Consider the following 23,746-nt stretch of genomic DNA (forward strand, 5'->3'; position numbering starts at 1 on the left):
GAAAGTTAAAATCTCTCGTTATAAGACATTCTGAGATACTGGCCCACTCCATTTTTTGTTTTTTGTTATACTTATCAGAATAATTAGGGCTGTATCATACTCCTGCACGTTTTTGTTTTTCCAGTGCTTTTGTCACACCACACTGACTCAACATTGCACTGGCCAACCATATCAACTGGATGCACTGCCTTAGATCTAATATGCATCTTAACTAACGGGCATAGCCCGCTCTTCCCCTCTCCTGTCCTGGGGGGGCGGCATCTCCAGCATTTTAATGCCGCAGTCGATCAGTAAGGTATTTTAAAATTGCTTCATTTTTGATTTAATTACAGCCGGACCCCTGTTTAACCATCTTCTTTATAGCGAAAGTTTTTGAATTCCCCTTGGTAATTACATTTAAAATGGTTTCCATTGAACGAAGAAAATTTACATGTAACGAACAGATTAGGAGAGACAACTTTGTATGCATTGTTCTCACCTCTGGCCTTTAGGCAGTTTAGGTAATTAGAAAGCACAAATTAAGGGTGAAACGAATTACCTTTTTCATATGTTAGTGGTGTCTGTAAAACCTATGTAGTCACATACTGAGAAGTCGTGCTTGTCAGTGTGCTTTCCATAGCCAGTCAGAGATAATAGCATCTGGTCAACTTGTGTTGTGGTTCCCCGTTACTCCAACAAACAGGCACATGTTTTTCTGAGAAGTGCGTGTCCACGCCTTCCAGTAAATTTCTTCCATCTATGTTTACTTGGTCACAGTAGCTGAATATCCACGTGATTCCGACATTTTGCACAATATTCAAAGAACTAGTGAGTTTTCCTATGTTGCCACAACACAAGTAGCAACGTAAAGGGGAGGGGATTTAAGTAACTAAGATATTATATAAACTTTACGAAGATGATATGTTGGCAGATTCTGAAACTTCGTTGAGGCTTTCACTGTGTAGAAAATGTTCTAAAATATAATGGCATACAGGCAATAATTAAAAAAAAACTGTATCACCAATCTCCAAAAAACTAGAGCAAATTAAGGATGATTGCTAAAGACCTTGATGTGGAAACTATAAAGATCGGTCGTGTGTTTGGGCTACAATGAGCTTGTAGCTTGCGGACAGCAATTACTGGCTGGAGGAATTATCTCGCTATGTGCAAACATTTTGAATCAGAAGTTAAATATTCCGAATTATTAAATCAACTTTTAAATCTGGAATTTCTTAACCATTTAGCACTAATGATCGACATTCTGCAGGAACTCTCTTACCTTTCAGAAGCTTTACAGAATCACTATGGTAAAAGCAGATAAATTATTTATATGAACCATCAATGCTATTGCTAATTTGAAAAATTCTGAAGAAAATTATGAAGCTAAAATTGAGAGCATATTGAAGTGGAAAGAATTTGAAGGAATCAAAATCAAAAGTAAAAAAATTACCTCGTTACAAGTTATTAAATGCATTGTTTCATCCTTAAAAGATAAGTTATTAATGCAATAGAGTAATTTTAAATTAAATTTAAAGAAAATAAGAATACCATTGAAAGAAATTTTAAACATATGCTGCCCAAAATCGTGGAATATGAAAGAACTTTCGTCTCAGTGGCAAGACAGTGAAAACCAAATAAGAAATTTAAGTTTTCTGATAAAATGATATAAAAATTAATGATTTTAGAGATTTTGTCAAAGACAGTTTATCTTTAAAATCGAGTGAAATTCCCTTTTCAATTAAGAAAGCCAGGAATATCTTTGAAACCATTGTGATTACCAATGCTGAAGCTGAGCGAGCTTTCAGCTTAATGAATAATATTGAGTGAATGAATGAATAAATAATTTGTTTTTATATTGTGGAATGTTTTGTGATAGCTTTTATGTTATTTGTTATATGGGAAATTTTCATGTTATTTTTTATTCACAATATTAAAATTTTACCATGAAAAAAATGTATCCATTATATTTCCCTAAAAAAGTTGTTAAAAATAAATCGAATAAAAAAGTTGTGCTTGTGCCGAGCATGCCCGGTAGATGGTTTGTGTGAAACATCCTTCCCGTTTCTTTTAGGTATTTTGATTTGTATATATTGATTATGAAATAAAAGCTTTTTTTATTGTAAATATTTTATTGATCATTCACAAATTTTCATAATTTCTGGAAGACAAGATAGAATGGATTTATGATAACTAAAGTAAGAGATGTATACTTGCGATTGCAACGTTATCTAAATGTCTCTTGAAAACAGCGTCGATTGAAGTACCGATCTTGCAGTTGAAATGGCATACGCAGCTGTTAGGGGCACCTGACAATGGAATGTAACGAAAAAAAAGATTGTTGACAACTATTTGTATTGTAGCAGTGATACTTACTGCATTAGTAACTTTGGGAAGCATGATTGTGACATCATACTATTCAAGAATTCTAAAAAGTTAGAACTCCAAACACTATCGTATCCAGTTATCATCGTAAGGGGGAGACATGATGACCGGGTTTTTAAGTTTTTTTTTTTTTTTTTTTTTTATATAGACCTATGAGCGTGTTACATGTTCACTTATATGCATGGTTAAGGGGGTAATAAGCCCCATCTGGCCCCACCTGAATCCACCCCTGACTTGAGGTATCATACCAGTCACAAAAAATGCGTTGTGCACTCTGACCACACTACTAGTAATGCGAGTGTGGGAAGCGCCTCTGGTGGAATCCGTGGATGACGTCAGTTCCGTAACCAATCAAATTTACTCAGTAGAAAGTTGGAGAAGTGCGAGCCCATTGTTAAAATATTCACAGCTCACCAGTGCCTATAACAGTGGTGGCAAAATTCAGGATTAAAATTCAAAATTGTTCTTATTGATATAATAGAATGGCAGCAGAAGTCAACTGTGGTTTCTCAAGAAATTATAAGAACTACATACACTATATTACTAATTTTAAATCAAAATTAAAAAAAAACAATTTTTAAGCAATAAAGTAAGTTCCACTTAGCAGCTCCCAAAAATTTGCATGTCCAGATAGCCTCATCAACAGACTTCAAGTTTCCTAAATTTTAAAAAATGTATCTAATCCCTCTTTAAATATATTATTGCTTGTTTGTTTGTTTGTCATTTGGAGCATTAGCAACTAAGGCCATATTGCTCCGGGGATAATGCGGTGGTCATTCCCTGACCTTTCCCGTGATCATTCCCCGTGTGCTACGCACTGCTGCTCCTGCCTACCTGGCTATGGAGGTGCCAAATATATTATATTATTAGTTTATTCCAACAATCAATTACTCTCTTGCTAAAGGCAAATTTCTACTGCAGCCACCCTTTTCCAGTTTAAATCAGTATCCCCTTGATGAGTGTCATCCAAGAAAGAGTAAGGAGACCATTAACATTTAGTTTACTTAGCCACTTTAAAACATTCAACACTTCATGCAGTTTACAGCACCCAAGTCTTTCTTGCTAAGCATACCCTTTTGTTCCTAATCAGCTGCTCTTTGATACACTGTTTTCAACAATATATCTATATGCAATTCTAAACCTATATGCAATATTCAAGATGCAAGCTAACCATTGCCATATATAGTGGAATAATCACCTCCCTTTCTCTTCTGGTTGGGAGAGTTCCAACATATCAATAACAGATCCCTCTGGAAATATCATAGCACCCTATCTGAGCTGCTCAAAGAGCTTTTATCAGGCTGTAAAATTACTCCCTAAGTCTTTTTCATTCGCAACTACTTTTGAGTTTGGTACTACCCAAACAACATTTGAGTAGTATCAACTACTATTTGAGTAGTGTACTTTGGATCCTACTATGAATAACAGTGGCTAGCCCTAGATGCCAAGCATTTCTATGACCAAGCAATCACTGCAACTTTCTTTTAAGTAGCTCTATTTTCTTAAATGTTCTTAAGAGCTCAATAAAGGAAAGCACCTTTTTTCTTTAATCTGAATTACTTTTACTGACCACTATTACTTTACTGACTTATGCTTGGCTGGCCACCAAGCAGCACTGCTACTGCTTCCCATGGCGGGGCCAGAGAAACAGGAGCAGTACTGCTGGAAAAGCTCTCACTCCTAGGGATAAAAGGAGTAACAGTGTCTGGCAAAATTCTGCAGACAGCTGAATCCATGGATGCAAAAAAAAATAAATAACAGAAAAAGAAGAGAAAAGCCAAAAACCGATGAAACAGTTTCTTTGCGGGTTTAGGATTTCCAGAAGTGAAAACTCCAGAACACCAGTGAGACAATATATCTCTTTGGCAAAAGCTGTCACAAATAGAAATAATATTTAGAGAGAGTAAATTTAAAATGAAGAATAAATGAAAATACTTAAAAAGAACAGAAGAGGAATTCAACCACCAGTGCCCCATCTTTTCGAGAGGAAGCTACTAGGCACTCCAGCAGGCAAAGGACACATGTAGTGTTTCAATAACTTCTCATTCCAGAAGAGTCTGTTTAACAGTTATGGAAAAATCACTAGAATCTTTATTATGTTATACAATAATAAAAATTCTAGTGATTTTTAATATATTTTTCTAGTGATAGTGTATAAAATGATTTTCTGGATAAATAGCATCACACAATAATCCCAAAAGCCAGTAAAGATCCAACAAACCCAACTATTGCCCCTTCACCCTAACTAGGTGTTTTGCCATAATTTTCCCTGAGAAAAATTATGGAAAAAATTATTAATGCAAGATTAATGTGGTATGCGATATCTCAAAATGCCATGTGTCCAGTTCTGTGGGTTTCCGAAAGCATCAATCAACAGGTAGATGGTACAAATTATTTTCCATTTGTACCAATAGTATAAATGGAAAATAACATACAAAATGCCCTCATAAGGAAAGCATGCTTAATCATGGCTTGTTTTGGTAGAGAGACAGCAAGTGATATTGCATAGTGTTACACAGAAGTTGTAAGAAACCAAAGCTGTAAGAAGCTCCACATATACAATGGTAGGTGCCCCAGTGTTTCAAAATTCCAAAGATCCAAGCTATTCCTCCAGGGATCTGTTCTTAGTGCAACCCTGTTTGCCATAAATATAAAATCACTAACAGAGCAAATACCAAATAGGCAATACCCTATACATTAATTATTTCAGCATCTCCTACCATTCCCAAAACATGCAAGAAATTGAAAAGCAGCTGGAAGGGGCTATCAACAAAACTAGCACATGGACTAAAAACAATGGGTTTTGACTTTCTACACAAAAGAATATACCTTTCTATCAGAAACATAGCCTGCACCCAAATCCATAGCTAAAGCTACATCATCAAGTAATTCCAATCACATCAATCATTAAATTTCTAGGAATAATCCTAGATTAAAAAAAATAAATAAATAAAAAATACACACTCATATTTTTGGATTATATATGACAATGCTCCTGTGCACTCTGGGCTTTTCTATTCAAGTATTTCTTGCAAAGCACTCCATCGCCATGTGGCTTCCTTCCATCCACCATACTCACCAGATTTAGCTCCCTGTGTGTGTGTTTTTTTTTTTTTTGTTTCCAAAAGTTTACAACTGAGCAAATTATTCAGAATGCAACACAGGAACTATTAGCAATTCCAAAAGAAGCCTATTTGAAATGCTTCCAGAAATTGGGGAAGCATTATTGGTGTATACAGCATCAAAGGCTGCTGTGTAGGAGATCCATCTGAATAGCTAGTAAGGTTAATTTTTTCCCAAATATTAGTTCAGTCCCTGAACATTTTGGTTACACCTCATATATCATTTAAACAGAATATTTCTGTTTATATAAGCTGCTTTACAATGAGTTTACAGTAGTTATATTAATTCTCTAATTGAGTTTATACGATTTTTATAGTTCAGAGGTCAGCTCATATACAGCCTTCCTTGGCTAGTCCTACTAATAGCCAAAGATATTTTCGTATTCCATTTCTCCGTCCAACTTGTACCCAACGAGGTTGGTGGTACGCTCATTTTGATGGACAGTGGATTGCTCGGCAGATGGAAATTCATCCTGACAAGCCACCAATTCTTCTTGTGGCAGGTATAAACATTTACTCTATATTCTTTTTGTAGTTTCATTATAATTATTATGGGTTCAGCTTTCGCTGATGTGAATAAAAGATCAGTTAAAATAGTACATATGCAATTATAAGGATTAAGTTGGAATTGTATGTAAACACATTAAATAGTCGTGTTTTATAGCAGCATGGCCAATATGATTAAAAAGATTGTTTGTTTTAAAACTAAAATAAACAATCAGGCTTTAGATAAGTTTTCATTATGTTACAGATTTACTGGTGACCCACTGAATATGGAAAATAATCAACTAACATTTGAAGAAAGGAAGTACAATCTGAAATTTTACTGAAAGTATGACAACATTAAAGAAGTTTTGCATGTATGGGAACAGTAAAAAGGGATAAAGATACTAATTCACCTAACAATAACTTGACTGCATGATAAGATTGAAGAAAGCATATAACTGTTCACAGCATTAATATATAAAGGTATGGGCAATAAAGAACATCAAGTGTGTATGCCAGTCACCAAAGAAGCCAATGAGACAGCGTTCCCAAGAGTACATTTGAGTCATTTGAATTTATGAGAATCTTAAAAAACATAAATTCAAGCCTTTCATGCATCTGTTGCATGTGATTCAGGAAGATGAGTGCAGTTTTGTGAATGGTACTGTTAAAAGAACAGTGAAACTGGTGATATTCCATCTGTCATGGCATGGCCACATAAGTCAGAGGAGTTTACAGCTAATCATTTTGACAAAAAATACAATCAATATTTATCAATCACATGGGCTCGAATCACAGGAATCAAATTGTGGTGCTACTAAACTCCCACACGTGCCACTTAGCATGTGTTCAGATGAAATGATGTTCAAATTAAATGGTCATTTGAATCATCACAGTTGTGTTTATTTGGTCAGCAACAATCCTTGCCTTATCCTACAGAAAGATGTTAACCTGCATGGGATCAATGTGGAATAATGGGCAGAGTTATCCTGAATTGTTAATGAATGATACAATTCTCACACTAAGAAATTTCTCAGGAAACATTGGCATTCTTTCAATACAGTGGTGCACCTCCACATTTTACTCTGATGTGTGTACCTATCTGAATAGTGAATTTCCTGAACAATGGATAGGTCACAGGGAAGGGGAAGATGCTTTTGAATATCTCCCACAGGTTTCCAGACATCATGCTCCCAAACCTTTTTTGCATGGGGATACCTGAAAGATAAAGTACACCTGTAAACCACAAACATTGTAGGATTTGTGAATGGTGATACAACAGGAAGAATACAAATTTACAGCTGACATTGCACCACTGTGTGCTGATTTCTTAAGAAACAATGTTATTCGTGTATACGAGGGGTTTCCGAAAAGTGAGGTAACACATTTTTTCTCTCGATGATGAGTAATAATACGAAGTTGAAATTACACAACAAGAAATAAGTGAACATGCACTACTTCTCCACAAAATGAAATAGAAGAGAATATAGATGGAAAATTATTAAACACAAAATGCCAGGCCTAGATGAAGAAAATAAGAGAAAGAATGTTAAGAACCTAAATAAAAAAAAAAACATCAAGAAGAATTAAGGCTGAATTAATGCTGAATTAACAGGCAAATCATATGTACAAAAGCTGAAAAGGAAATGACTGAAAGTGAGAGGAAGGTAATAAAGATACAAATAAAAATTATTAAAAATTAAAAGATTAAATTGAAAAATTAAAAAATTGGTACATAGATCAGGTATATCATCAGGGGGCTACACCTGATCATGTACCAAACACTGGGTTTCTATGCAAACCCACGTTATTATTATTATTAGCCTTACAGTGCAAGGAAGCCTGCGGCTTATGCTGCACCAGCCGAAAAAAAAAAAAAAATTCTGCGTTACCCTGAGTGACAGTATGTAAGTTAAAAGTATGTAAGTTAAAAGTTGAAAGTATGTAAGTTAAAAGTATGTTATAAAAAAAAAAGGAAAGTATGTAAGTTAAAAGTAAAACAAGAAAGCGGCATAGAAAAAGGAAGTAATGCAAGGAAAGGGAGGGAAAAGATATTAAAAATATAGAGGCGAAGATAGTGAGAATAAGAAAAGTTGGAATGTCCGAATCACCCTCGTATTGCACTAATAGTTCAATGGATGGAAGAAAGAAGAGCAGAAAGTAGAAAGATGTAAAGAGAGGGAAAGAGTTCAAAGGATACTAGGCGAACTAGGTGTGTAAGTACCCAACCTCATAGAGAGGTTGATCTTGGCTGTGAAAGTGTTAGTAGAAGTGGAAATTAATACCGCTAGCTTGTAGTGTATATTTTGAGTGTTAGATGTATAAAATATATGATATGAAATATCGGTAGAAAGACTAATGAAAAGGAAGAAAAATTAAATACCTTTAAGAAATTAAGAAATGAAGATACAATTATGCAAACATGATTAAAAAAGAATGGAATGTAAACAGAGGGAGAACTATGACAACGATGGTGGAGTTGCTCAGAAGAGAAGAACAGTAGGAGCCCTCTGTAGTCTCCTATTGTCTCCTAAAATAGAGAAAGTAGGATTGATTATAAGTAATTACTGGTAATATTAATAATGAAAATAGAACAAATTAAAAATGAAAAGAATAACTTAGAGTAAAACAACACGAACATTTCCAATAGAAGTCATAAGGTGTAATCACTTTCCAAGTAGTGGAAATACCACCATTCGAATTTACAACTATACAACTGTCAAATTAACATGGCGAATCCGAATTTTTGTTGTCATGGAAAAGTCTCCCATGGAAAAAGGATTCAAATTCAGACCTGTCCATAAGGCCAACCTCAGTAATATATACAAAGATTTATATCTTAATATCTTAAACTTTTGCAATAAGTTGGCTTATAAGCATACAATACCCGACAAAGCTTTTTATAACTGGATAAATGTTATATATCAAGACATTAAAAAAAATTATTTCTAAGACTTACAACCTTTATAATAATTCATATATCAGGTACTCATATCAACCTCAAAAAAAGCTATCTTAGGTCCTTGAGGTTGTCACAGACATTCTCTCAGATATGCCAGACAAGCTGTACTTGCTACCTGGCAGTCTAAAACGCTGATGGAACTGATATTCAGGTGACACTCAAGTCAAGTGGACCCAATTTCGGCGAAGTCCGGACCGTCTGTGACAGCCAAATCCTCTGCTTGCACCTTCACGATGGTGGGACTGTTAGTAATCCTGGGTATAACTTCCATGCACAAGTACATGGTGGGTGACCACCCAGGTGTAAACCAACGTAAGCAGGGGTCGAGGTGTGGCGCCCACACCACATGGAGGAACGCCGCGCGCCTCTATGTTACCAGGCAGTACCAGGTGGTAGATGACTCTCATCAACCGGTGAAATACCACCACTTTGCTTATTGGAGGCTTGAAGTGGTGGAACCCATGTTTAGTCTCTAGAGCTCAGTTCCGGTCAACTCTTCCCTTTCTCTTCCATCATGCAGTATGATTGATGACTTTTGAGGTTATGATGAACGTCGTGGCGAGATCCAATATTCCTTACATTTCGAGGGTACAGCTCTAAAACAATGTTCGCAGGCCAGCCGCTAGTTAGTACACTGGACCGAACCTATTGGTAACTCTCTAGGAGGCTTCCGAATCAGCTAGTGTATAATCTTGCTACCTCTACTCTGCCAGATAGTGACTGGAGGGAGTCCGAGTAGTGTGTATGCGGAGAGCATTGTCGAGGCCACGTTATGTCAAGGAACTGGGTATATTCTTACGTTTGCGCCATATCCAAAAATTTCATTACTTCATACAGCATGTCCCACCCACTTTTTCTTACTATTGAATACACCATGAATTGTCAAACTAATACAGCAAGCTTATCTGCGAAAAGATCTAAACCTCCCAAGCACTTCCTAATTCATTTCACAAATATACATGGTCTCAATTCTAATCTCAACGATGTCCATTTCCACTTGCTGTCTGCCAAACCCCATGTACTTTTTCTGACAGAATCTCAGTTATCGGTTGATTCAACTACTGCTCATCTCAGATGCCCAAATTATTCGCTGTATCATTCCTTTCGCCTCAAAGGTGGTACTTGTGCATATGTCCGTTCTGATATTCCCTGTCAGAGACTTGGCAATTTGGAATCTCCTCTCTTTGATCTTCGCTGGCTTAAAATCTCTCTACCTCATTGTGTCAAAAAATTCATCTGTTGTCTCTACCGTTCTCCGAACTCCACTACTCACTTGGAGCTCTTTGACTTCCTCTCTTTGCAACTTGACTTTCTCCAGTCCAACTTTCCTAACAGTGAGGTAATTTTCCTTGGTGATTTTAATGTTCACAACTCCAGCTGGCTTCCGTTTTCTAGTCACACTGACCCAGCAGGTCGAGATGCTGAGGCTTTTGCAATTACTAATGACCTAGGACAGATTGTTCATTTACCTACAAGAATACCGGACAATCCTAATCATACAGCCAATACGCTTGATCTTTTTCTCACAAACAACCCTTCTAAGTACATGGTCGAAGTGAGAGGTCCTTTAGGCACTTCAGATCACAACTTGGTGATTGTCTCTTCTCCAATGGAACCTTTATCTCATGGCTGTCCCAACCTCGTGTTGTTTGGCATTAAAAGAATGCAAAATGGGATGACCTGCGAGAATTCTTTTCTCCTTTTCCTTGGTCGGATTGCTGTTTCAAAACTTCTGATGTCAGCGTTTGCTCAGATCGTGTCAGTGAAATTATTCTTGCAGGAATGGAATCCTTTATCCCATACTCCACTTTAAAATCTCGTCCTTTATCTAAACCTTGGTTTTCCAATAAATGTGCTAAGGCTGTTCAAGAGAAGAATGTTGCATATTGTAATTGGCTTGTTTCTAATTGTTCAGTTTCATTTTCTGCCTACACCAAAGCCGCAACAATTGTAAAGCAGTTATTAATCAGTCCAAACTAGAGTTTGAACAGGCTAAGAGTAGAAAACTTGCTTCTTGCCCTAATGGTAGCCGAGCATTCTGGTCTCTTGCCAAAGCTATTGGCCGCAACTTTTGCCCATCTCTGCTCCCACCTCTGGCCAAACCAGATGGTTCTGTTGTCACTTCAGCCAAGGATAAAGATGACCTGCTAGCATCCCATTTTTCTTCCAGCTAATGTATTAATGATCTTGGAAAAACACCTCCCACCATTCCCAACACGCTCCATTCCAAATCCATTCAACACGCCTCCTGTGGTCTTCCGTCAAAAGGATGTCAGAAGAATTTTGATGAATCTTGATGCTAAGAAAGCTCCATGTCCCGATGGTATTTCTCCACTTGTTCTCAAAACCCGTGCTCCTGAACTTACTCCTATTCTTTGCGCCCTTTTTTCACTTTCTTATTCCAAAGGTGTTTTTCCTTCTGCTTGGAAATTTGCTCATATCCAGCCAGTTCCTAAAAAGGGTGACAAATCCCTCCCATCCAATTATCGTCCCATTGCAATTACTTCTACTCTTTCTAAAGTAATGGAGAAATCAATTAACCGCCAACTCTTAAACTACCTAGAAACCTTCTGTCTGATCAACGATCGCCAGTATGGATTCCGTCAGTGTCGATCCACTGGTGATATTCTGGCTTATGTTACCCATTTATGGACTAATTCAATGGAAAAGTTTGGTGAAACACAAGTAGTTGCTCTTGACATCTCAAAGGCTTTTGATCGTGTTTGGCATAAAGGTCTTCTAAACAAGCTTCCATCTTATGGTTTGCCAACTGTTTTTAGTAATTGGTTATCCAGTTTTCTCTCTAATCGCTCACTGAGGGTGATGGTAGATGGCTCTCTGTCTTCTAACTTCTCCGCTAATGCCAGTGTCCCCAAAGGTTCAGTTCTTTCCCCCACTCTTTTCCTCTTGTATATTAATGACCTTCTTCCATTGACTGTAAATCCTATCGATAGTTTTGCCAATGATAGCACATTGCATTCCACTTTCCATTTTGAGAAACCTTGCTCTGCTCAATCAGCTTCTCAAAAATCAACTTCCAATTCCTTAAATGCCGATCTTCAGGTAATTAATTCTCCAGTGGGGCAAAGACAACTTAGTTGATTTCAACCCTTCTAAAACTCAGTCTTGTCTTATATCTCGCAAAAAGGATTCTTCTGCTCCTATGCTTATCTTTAAGGACACTCTGATTTCTAGGCAAAATGATATATCTCTTTTGGGGATTACCGTGACTTCTAATCTCTCTTGGCACAATCACATTACAAATATTGCTTCCTCTGCATCTAAAAACTTGGTTTTCTCTTTCGTTCTCGGCGTTACTTTTCTTCCAAACAGCTGCTCACTCTGTATAAATCGCAAATCCGTCCTGCCATGGAATATTGTTCCCACATCTGGGATGGTGCCCCCAAAACCTCTCTCAGGCTTCTTGATTCCATTCAGAAGAGGGCAGTTAGGTTAATTAATGATTCATCTCTAACAGTCTCTCCACTTGCTTTCTCATAGACATACTGTTTCTGCTGCATGCCTCTTCTACAGATACTTCCATGGGCACTGTTCTTCTGAATTGGCTTCTATAATTCCCGCTTTCTCTTTTAAAACAGTCCAAACACGTGCCGCCACCAGCCAACATCCATTTACTGTCCAACTTCAAACCCACAGAACCAACTTTTCATGTTCCTCATTTATTCATTCAACTGCCGTTTTCTGGAACAACCTTCCTTCATACATATTTCCTGAAAATTACAATCTACAGAAGTTCAAGTCCAATGTGAACAATGCAAACAGTTTTATTATACAACTCTCAAAAAGGAAGTCGAAAGCAGTTCCACTTTTCTAGGCTGAAATCTCGGCATTAATGCAATCATCAAAAAAATTATAGCCCTGCATAAAAAATTACCACACCCTTTTGGCATCTCATAATGTTGGTATAACTTCGCAACTGTGATGGCTTGTTGCATTACCTGGGTACCTGCCCGCCCATTGATGATGAAGCCGCACTGCTTCGAAATGATCGTCTGGGTGGTGGTACCGCTGAAACTAAATAACAGTAGTCTTCTCTACTAGAGAAGCGTTATTTATTTGAAGTAATGCAATAGTAGCTATCTGGTTGTGAAGGCAACCACATTATCAGATACAATTAAAATGATGCCCTCTACGCTACATACGTAGTTCCAATATATGGGTTAACTATGGTGTATTTACACCGATACTATATAGTTAATTATCAAAACCCATAAGGATTATGCCCTGTGCATTTAATTTTCCAAATACATTATCACCACACCCTTTTGGCATCTCTCATAATGTGGATATAACTTCGCAACTGTGATGGCTTGTTGTATTACCTGGGTACCTGCCCGTCCACTGATGATAGGCCAATAGCCTTGAAACATGTCTAGAGGCTAGTTTGTGAATTGTTTCGTTCCTTGGTGTTCTACTCGTTCTGAAGTTTGAGGAAAGTGTCCGATCGTATCAAGAGGTTAGTGGCAGTCCTTTCAGCTGAGGTTACCCCGTTGTGGGGAACCTCCTTTAGGAGGGTAGTAAGTGATTGATTTTCTTTTGTTTTACATTTCTTTGAAATTTATTTCTGCCAAGTTAGCTTTTTTCGTTTTGCTGGTGTCAGGCAGGACACAGGATTTTTTAACTATTCATTTTCCTTAAGGAACCGAGATTAATTATGGCACAGTTCTTTTTTAGAGAAAGAACAGTGGAGTTTCAGACTACAGAGGTAATGCGGGGAGTGAATCAGGTTGTTTCGGTTCACGAGATAAAAGGATTAACTCCATTACCGAGGCAGAAATATCAGTTGGTCTTGAGAACAATAGAGATAAGAGAAAAGGTTTTGAAAGGGTTTTCTGTTAGAAACGTAATGATCAAACCTGTGCAAATTGGTAACATATGCAAAGTGGTTACTATTGACAGGTTTCCGGTAGAAATGTCTAATAATCCTGTCGAGAGTTTTTTTAACAAGTTTGGTAAGGTTGTAAAGATTCACAGGAAAGAATATGAGGAATGGCCAGGCGTAGAAACAGGTACGGTGCAAATTCATATTGACATGAAAACGCCCATGCCAAACATCATCGATTTGATGGGTCATAGGTTATTAATAAATTACCCAGGAGTTCAGAAAGTTTGCTTGAGGTGTGGAGGTAAAGACCATTTGGGAGCAGAATGCCAAAAATCACGTTGTTTTAATTGTAATGGCACCAGTCATATTACGGCCAACTGCCTTAATAATTGTAAAAAATGCGGAGCTTCCACACAAATTCATTCAGTGCCCGGAACGCACGTTTGCCGAAAGAGTTGCTGGTGGGGGAGGACAGCAGAAAGCAAGCGAGCCACCAAAAGATATGCCTAACGCTGAAAGCGCAGAAACTATAGTAGTGCAGAGGGGTGAGACGCAGATTAGAGAAATCACACCAACGTTTACAATAGCGTACGATATGTCGGTAACACAATCAGAACACGCAGAACTAACCGAGGATATGGAAGCGGAAAATACAGTACAAAATGTACATGAGCGGAGGGAGAAGGAAGAAATAAGCAGTAAAACTAAAAGAGCAAAAGGGAGAACAGAGGAAATTCAAGAAGAGACCGAAACAAAACAAATAGAGGGGGAAGAGGTATCAATTTTGTCACGCGGTAAGAAAGATTGCAAAACACTTTCGGGGTCTGATTCGGATTCAGATGGCATACGAACAAGGGAATACGAAGGAATAGAATGGTTAAATGTAGTAGGAAACACAAAGAATACAGGGAATATAGGCGAAGCTTGGCGGAAATTGTTAAAACTCGAGGAGAACCGAATTTTCTTTGGAATGAAAACGAGGAGGGTCAAGTAGTTAATATTCAGTTCAATTGGGGCGATTCGTTATTTCCAATATTAAAAACAAGAATGTTGGAGATCTGACCGTGTTGCTCACCAGTAACAAGTTAAAGTTAAATGCCGAACATAGGAATATCTTAGCAGAAGTTCTAGTAAAGTCTGAGAGCGATTAACAAAGGTCTGAGTTTTAGAAATACCTTTTCTTCTATAATAGAGGTTAAAAAGGGCACAGAGGGGAAACAGAGATAGCCTGACTTACTGCATCATTACTTATGTGTAATTAATTTACTGAGAAAAGTTTTGATGTAACTAAAGTAGTTTGCCAGATATAAATTACTATACACCCATATCAGCTGGGTGCATTGCCTTAGATTCTATGTGCTTCCTAACCAAAAACATAACTCCTCCCTCTGACCTACCCTTTCTAGCTGTCCTTCACTGTAGTTTTTAGATCATGTCATCAGACAGCTAAATCATTCTAAATTCATAATTGCAGGTAATTTTAATGGAAAATCATTTACATGGTTTAGTTCTGTGACTGATTCTAGAGGACGTATCTCAAGTTTTTAATGAACTTGGAATTCTCATAATTATTCTTGCTCTTCCTTGGATCCATTATTAGCATTACTACTGTTTATTCTTCCACGGTTTCCTTTATTAATGATTGGTGTGTATATGTCAGTTGCGACTTTATGATCTAATTGTCTTCGATCACACTAAAGTGATTTAACTTCTGATCCTGCTGCTCATCCATTTCACCCCTCCATTCGTTCAAAATACCTGTCCAGCTGAGCCTTAAATTTATTTAGGCTATCAACTTCCACAACAAGGGATGGAAGTCTGTTCCACCAACCAACTACTAGCTGGCTAAAGGCAAATTTCCGCACATCTATCCTACATCTGTCTTTCCTCAATCTGGATTTATGCCCTCTCAGGTGATTATTCTGAGCAAGAGGAAGGATCCCATCGGCATTGAGCATGCTCAAACCATTCAAGGCTTTATACACCTCTATCAGATCACCTCGCCGGTGCCTAGTCTCCAGACACTGTAATTTTCAAAACTTAAGCCTTTCTTCGTAAGAGCAACCCTTTGTTCCATTCACTAATCTTGTTGCCCTTCTCTGTACTTGTTCCAGCAGCACTACATCCTTCTTGAAATGAGGCCTCTAGACCTGTATACAGTACTCAAGGTGTGGCCTGACCATTGCCTTATACAAGGGAATAATCACCTCCTTATCCCTGCTAGAAAAATTTCTGTATATCATTGACAAGACACCATGAGCTACTCTTGCAGCCTGTCTGCACTGCTCAGAGAACTTCATATCTGCCTGCACAATTATCCCCAGGTTCTTTTCATTCTCTACCACTGTCCGTGTAGTACCACAGAGTTGAATATGTTGCTCTGGGGTTGCTGTTTTCCATATGTAGTACTTTACATTTGTCAATGTTAAACTTCATTTGCCACCTCTCAGCCCATCTGCTCAACCTTTCCAGATCCTGTTGCAGCAACATAGCGTCAGTAGTGTCTTTAACAACCCTGCCAACCTTCGTATCGTCTGCAAACTTGGACATTATGCTTGATATACCATCATCAATATCATTTATAAATACAGAAAACAATAATGGACCCAATACCGAACCCTGAGGGACTCCACTAATAACATTAGTCCACGATGAGCAGTGTCCATTGATTACCACTCTCTGTCTTCTCTCCCTCAACCATCCCTTTATCCATAGCAGCAATTTGCCTCCAATGACACACTGCTCCAATTTGTGCAGCAGTCTTCCATGTGCAACAGTATCAAAAGCCTTTCTAAGATGCAAATATATAATATCAAAGTTATTCCCTGCATCCAGTTCTTTTGTGACTGCATCATAGTATCCAATCAAATTGGTCAGGGAAGACTTAACAAAACCATGCTGTGTCCGAGCTATAACTGAAGTCTTGTCTAAATGATCCTGCAGTGCTTCTTTAACCAGTGCCTCCATTAATTTTCCTGGAACAGAAGTTAAACTCACAGGTCTATAATTACCTATGTCAGCCTTTGATCCTGCTTTGTGAATTGGGGTCACATTTGCACATCTCCAGTCTATGGGTACCTCCCGATTCCAAAGAAGCTCTCATAATTATGGCTAAGGGTTTGCTTACTTCCTTTGCTACCTCCTTTAATATAACTGGATAGATCCCATCCACCCCGGGTGCCTTTTTTATGTTTATCCTCAACAATCGATCCTCCTCCACTTTCCTCTCAGTTATTACAAAATTATCTAGCTCACTGCCAGAGTTTACTTCATCTCTGACATTCCCCTTCCTGAATAACTCCTCATGTGTGAATGTAGATGCAAAATACTCGTTTAGTTTGTTAGCCACCTGAGCAGGATCCTCAAGTGTTGAACCATCAATATACAGTGGACCAATCTGATTCATCCCTTTCCTTCTAGAGTTTATATAAGTAAAGAACTCTTTGCTGTTTTTCTTTGCATCCTTTGCCAAGGATTTCTCATAATCTGCCTTTGCCTGCCTAATCTCCTTTGTGACTTGGTTACAGACCAGCTTATATCTGTCATAGGCTTCCATGTCACCCATTAATTTATATGTATCCCATGCATTTTTCTTCTCTGACATATGTCTCATTAGTTCATCTGATATCCATTTAGGCCTAAACCTTGAACAACATTTCTAGTTGGTATGTAAAGCCTAGTAGCTTACAAGATAAGTTCTTTGAATGCTTCCCATTTTGAATTTGCTGTTGGTAACATCATCAGTTGGTCCTACTGTATAGAATTTAAATACTGTCTCAGACCATCGTGGTCGCCTTTACAAAAGCAAAAACCCTTCCCTTTACCCCTGATGGTAGTTACCTCTTTGAGTAAATTCCACTTCATTTTTCTCTTAAAAACATTAGCTGGAATAGGCTTTATTGATATGTTATTTTTTAATTTTCTGACTTTGAAACACATTTTGGAATTCCTGTAGAATGTGCCTCTTTTATTAAAAATGGTATTATAAAAGCTGCAAATAATTCAACCAAATCAAAAATTCAACATAAGAAAAATTGCCCCTTGGTGAAATGGGGAAACTTACAACTGCTTGAAAGGCTCTTTTCAAGCATGAAAATCTTACCAAAAAAGCTATAGCTCTTGTCCCTTTAATTTACCCCCAGGGGCTCACATCTGGTGAGTATGGGCTTGGCACACCCGGGGTCCTGAGCTGGATATCATCATTCTTCTCTTTCTTGGTGATTCCCTTCTATTTCTGACCCCCTCCCTCTTCTCTCTCTCTCTCTCTCTCTCTCTCTCTCTCTCTCTCTCTCTCAGGGGTAACTCAGAATTTTTTTTTTTTTTTTGGCTGGTGCAGCAAAAGCCTCAGGCTTCCTTGCACCATATGGCTAATTATAATAATAATAACAATAATAATAAGTTGAGCAATTAAAACAATTTATCTTTAAAATTCCAATATGATAAAATGATAATTAAGAGTAAAACAAATATTTGGTGTATGTTTGTCTTTGAAACAGGAAATAAAGACCCATGGAGTGTAATCTACAAAACTGTTTGTGAAAAACTGCACTCACAAATCATCTACAATTTTGCAATTATTGATCATACTGAATCCATCTTATCTCCTAGTCTTCTGCTGTAGAGTCAATTATTAATGTATCCTTCCTTACAGATGATACTCTCCTAACAAGGAGAATTTATAAAAACATTTGAAATTTGCCAACATTTTGATATGTCTTTATAATAAACTTTTACACCATTACTCTATATTTCCTACATTTTGGAAATTTCTCATTTAAAAATTTTTCTTAAGCCTGGGAAGCCAGTGGAGTTCCCTCAGTCTTATCAACCTATTGCTCTATTACCTAACATACAAAAAGTATTAGAAGAGGGTAATTTCATACAGTATTGATTCTCTTCTTCAAGACATTAATTGCTATGCTTCCAATCAATTTGGTTTTAGATGTGATGTTGGTATGAAGGATACCTTAGTTCATTTGTTTAAAACAAATTCACTTGCCCACACAAATATGCTTTAGTTATTTTTATTGACTTCAAGGATGCTTTCCTACCAAAGGATAGGAAAGCACCCTTTAATATCTTAGACTATTTAATTGCCCTCTCAATCAGTTCCAGTTGGTTCACCACTATTTTTCTAATCATTATGTTACAGTTGCCTGCAATTTTCAGTCATTCACAAAATTTTTTTTCATGGCTGTCCTCAACATTAATCATACTGAATCCATCTATTCTCTTGGTCTTCTGCTGTACAGTCAATTATTAATGTATTCTTCCATGCAGATGATATTCTCCTAACAAGGAGAATTTATCAAAAACTACATTTGAAATTTGATTTGGAATCTTGGATTGAACCAGTGGATTCTACATGAATTTCAAAATTATTCAGCTTTTGGATGTGCTGATGATCTGGTTTGCTATTTTTTGGGAATTCCTTATCTCAGCTGGAAAGTAGTGTCAACCATATTCTGAGCAAATTGCATAATTGGTGTTCTAAACAAATTAAAAATTTCTAGTGTTAAAACTAATATGGTTGTATTTAAGGGCTCCTTACTTCTTCTCATTCCCCTCTAGTCCTTCTATTCCTACTCCCTTTTGTTTCTACTATAAAGTATTAGGATTAACTATTGACAACTGGCTCACTTTTCTCCCCCATTTATGTAATAAGATAATGCTAAAAAATTTGCTTCACAAATAACTTGTGTTGCAAGACTAAACTGGGTTTTAAAATACCTATTACCACTTTATACATAATCTTGTATAAAGTGGTTATCTTACATATTGTAAATTACACTGCTCAGGCCAGGCATGAGTGCTAAAAACTTTGTTTAAAAATGCTTCAGTAGTTGAGTTTGTTCAAATTTATGGGAAAATGCTGATGAAAATTGTTTGAAAGAAGGATTAGTGCAGTTTAATTCATACAGGGATATATTGTTTCCAGTCAATAAATTTTACTCAATTGCATTGGTAAACTAATCTAGAAAAGAAACACAATTATTTCCAGATATGTATTGAGATTGTATAAGAATATGTTCATTTCCCATTGTCTCTATTGCAGGAGAGAGGTTATTTTCAAAACTGAAATAAATTAATAAATAATATTTAAGAACTATGGCAAAAAACAGATTCTCAAACCTTGCAATGCTTATTGTTGCCACCGTAGTCAAAAATTTAGATTAGATGAAATAATTGAACAGTTTGCAGCAACCAGTCATGTAAAGTTACATATATTATATCGGGAAAATGAAAAACAAAAAAAAAAAAAAGAGAGAGAAAAGAAAAAAGCTTTTGGTGAAACCTTTTCACACTGCAGACAAAATTTCAATATAAAGAATTAGAATTTAAAGGAAAAAAAATTCAAAAATTATATCTTATGTATAAATTGAAACAGAAAACAGCTTACTGTGATGGGAATTTGGGTACACCATCTCTACAAATAAAGATTATTTATTCATTTATTTTACGATTTCCTTTTGTTTAACTAAAAAAAAAAAGGAATTTTCAATTTTTCTTAAAAACAAACAGTTAAAATTAATCACATTTTGTTATATGAAACAACAATAGTTTTCTGCATTCTGAAATATATGACTTTGTGTAGAATATCAAACTTTACGTTCTTCAAACATCTCAATCTGAATGAAGGCACAAATAGAGACATTGTTCCATTAAAACTTAACAAAAATTTTTAAAAATTAGAATATAATGCCTGTTGTACCCATAAAGATGTCACTAAAGCATTACAAAAGGTCAAGAGCTTAGATTATCAGTCATTTGCTATTGAGCTACTTTCAAATGAAAGTACATTCCAAAGAGGGATATATGTAATTTATTTTTAGAAATATCATTCTTTTGATGACTTTTCAATAGGTTAGATACTTTAGCATTACCTAGAAAATTCTTAATAATCAAAAGTTGACTTCTTATAGTATAGTAAAACTAAAACTCACTAGATACATGACTTTTGAAACAATTTGCCACTTTTCCAGGCCATGGTTCAGTGAAATTAGAAAAGTGACTCTTTTTTTTTTTTTTTTACATTAGTAATTGCACTGGTTGATGATGATGACTCATATTTTTCAGGCTTAGAAATAGAACAGTTCCACTAATTTATATAAATTCATATCTTTTACTTGGTCTGCAGTTCACTGGCTTTTATATTTCTACAAAAAATTCAGCAAGCATTCCTTTTTTTCTCTAAATTGTGCATGTGCATGCGCGCATGAACTCTTGAGAATTTAAATTAATGATCTTCTTCATTGTAGGAAAAAATGATATCCAGATGTGCGAACTGAAACTTGAAGATACCGGTCTTACTCGTAAAAGAGGAGCTGAAATTCTTGAAAAAGATTTTGAAACAGAATGGAAAAAGCATAATGGAGAGTTGTATTCTCAACCAAGGCACTAAGTGGAAATAAAGAACTCCCAAATGGTTGTTTGAAGTAAAATGTTACCAATTTTAAGGATCAATTTGGTTAAAAAATTAGCTTTCAAATCAAGTTCCTATTGTTTATTTTAAATTTTGAAATAAATGCAATATGAATTTATGGGAGCAAAACCTTTAAATGATTTACATTAAAATTTACTTTTGTTTTTATGAATTATGTAAAAAATATGAGAATGATTTTAGACTATTTTCATTAAGAGTTATCAGTAATGTGCCTGTTGGCATGTTTTGTTTTGACAACATTCCAAAATTTTGAAGCTCATAACACCCATATGCAAATCCCCCCTCCCCTAACATTCTGCCTTCTCAGAACCAATAGGTTTTATTACTTTTCCTCTTTATGATTTACATTACAAAAAAAAAAAAAAAAAAAAAAAAAAACGGCTTAGAATGCGTTGTGTCCTGCTCATTGTAGCAGTATTTTTAGTTAGAGGAGGGAAAACTAATAACTTAAGTGATAATGATTGAAAAATACTATAATTATATGATTTCATATTTAAGAAAAACAATTTATAAATTGTTATTTTTAGCTCCTATTTACAGTAAAAAAAAGTATACAATTTAGGTCTTAAGGAGTCATGAGATTTATGATCCTTTGCACCCTGCAAAAATGGAAAAAAATTATTAGGCAGCTAATTTCTCACTGAAAACATGACTTTAGAAACAATTTGCCACTTTTCCAGGGCACAGTTCAGTGAGAACAGAAAACTGACATTTTCAAAATAGTACGTTAGTGATTGCACTGGATGCTGATGACCTAAAGGGCCCTTATTAACTTGCTGCTTTGCTAGCCTTAGCATGTGGTTAGCATTTTTAATTATCCATCCAATTCTAGATCAACCTTTAAATTCACTGTCTGAGGATGGACTGGCCACTTCATTTTAGAACAGTAAAAGGTTTTATGCCAGTAAGTTCTACCAGTTCCTCATTTGCCTATAATAATATATTACATTTTTTAACTAAAAATAAATAAAATGTATTCCCTAATGCTTTGCAAAAATAAAATATGGTAATATGCATGAAACTACTACCCCTAAACAAGAAAGACTTTGGAATTGCACATTAAATCACATTATTACCAAAAGGTGTGTAATTAAATTCTAGTTAAGCTAGCTTCTCACATTTTCTATTTTCAAAATGGTGATAGTATTTGTGGTGGGGTAAGTTTGTCTTATTGTTTTTAAGTTCAGTGCAGTAAATATATAGGGTGTTTCAATTATAAGGCCAGGGTCTATCTCACTTATTTTAGGTTTAGGTTATTTGTCGACTGAACATTTGTCTTATTCTGGCTAAAATCTTTGAAGTTAAATTGGACTAAGTATTACCATTTAAATTTTACAATTTCTAAATTAAATTTTGCCCAATCAGCTGCTTTTTTGTCAATGGAAGTTGTTTCTTACCTTCAGTTTAGTCTAAAACCATCATTGCTTCAAATAAAATCAAATTACGTTCATTCTGAAATTGATTTTATTTGAAGCATAAACAAAACACAGTGGTTATATGTAATGTTTTTTCTTCAGTATGCATGTTTGGAAGTCATTGTCACATCTCTTAAGCGCCTCCGTAGCCAGGTGGGAAGGAGCAGCAGTGCGTAGCACACGCTTCTTGATTAGACCGGGGTTCGAGCCCGTCACCACCAAATAGGGAGGAAGCAGAAAGGTCAGGGAATGACCACCGCATATCCCTGGAGCAATATGGCCCTAGTTGCTAATGCTCCTAATAACTAACCAATCTTCGTCACATCTCTTCATGCTATGACCATTGTTATTACTTTTTCTTCATATGAAATTAGTTTACATCCATTTCGGAATTACATGAATTATGTTTTAAGATCAAACTGAGAATGGGGAACAAATTCCCACTGAGAAAAAAGCAGTTGATAAGTAAAAATTTTAACATCAAATTCAAACATTTCAGTCGAAATATGACAAATAGTGTCCAGACAAAAATTATACTACACCTAAAAATAAGTATAGTAGACCCCTCCCCCCCCCAGTTCCTTTTAATTCAAATAACCATCTTATTTTAATGGCTGTTGTCTTGTTGTAGGCATGATTATGTCGCATAAAAAAAAAATAAAAACAAATAAAATATTCCTAAAAGTTTGTAAAACACTAAATAATAATAATCTTATTTTATTGCTTTGGTGATAAATTATAAGAGAATATGGGTACTCAACCATGAATTTAAAACCTTGTTTGTACTAAGAAAGTAGGTTACACAAAATTTTCTATTTTCCTTCACTTAATAAATGGAATTTATAAATGGTTAGTAAACGTAATTTTGGCCACATCCGGTGATATTTGATGAAATCAGTGAAACTATTTTATTTTTTCCTATATCAGCTAATTGCATTGTTTAGTGACTGTGTTAACTGTTGAGCTCCGCTATCTGCCTTCATTTTGTTGTCCATTCCCTTCTCATAGAGATCTGTTTTTTTTTATTTCTTTCAGGTCTTCATTAAATAATTCTTTCTCTTTTTTTTTTATTTTTTGTTTCTATTTGTCACAGAAGCCTACCAAAAATTA

The 23,746-nt window shown here is 36.0% G+C and overlaps 1 protein-coding gene across 2 annotated transcripts in view; it reads left to right on the top strand.

Moving 5' to 3' along the window:
* Window positions 1-21,251, top strand: part of jar (Myosin heavy chain 95F jaguar) — a 633,758-nt gene extending 612,507 nt beyond the window's left edge. The window contains exons 26-27 of one of the 2 annotated variants that reach the window (XM_090379849.1): window positions 5,801-5,986; window positions 21,037-21,251. In XM_090379849.1, the coding sequence (XP_090235975.1) occupies window positions 5,801-5,986; window positions 21,037-21,179 (329 nt within the window). In that variant the 3' untranslated portion in view covers window positions 21,180-21,251. Of the gene's footprint in view, window positions 1-5,800; window positions 5,987-21,036 lie in introns of those variants that run through there. The other variant, XM_090379848.1, reaches the window with a different exon arrangement.
* Window positions 21,252-23,746: the final 2,495 nt, after the last annotated feature.

This window comes from Mastigoproctus giganteus, chromosome 8, assembly GCF_048544385.1.
Source record: "Mastigoproctus giganteus isolate SK-2022 chromosome 8, ASM4854438v1, whole genome shotgun sequence".
Lineage (NCBI taxonomy): Eukaryota > Metazoa > Arthropoda > Arachnida > Uropygi > Thelyphonidae > Mastigoproctus > Mastigoproctus giganteus.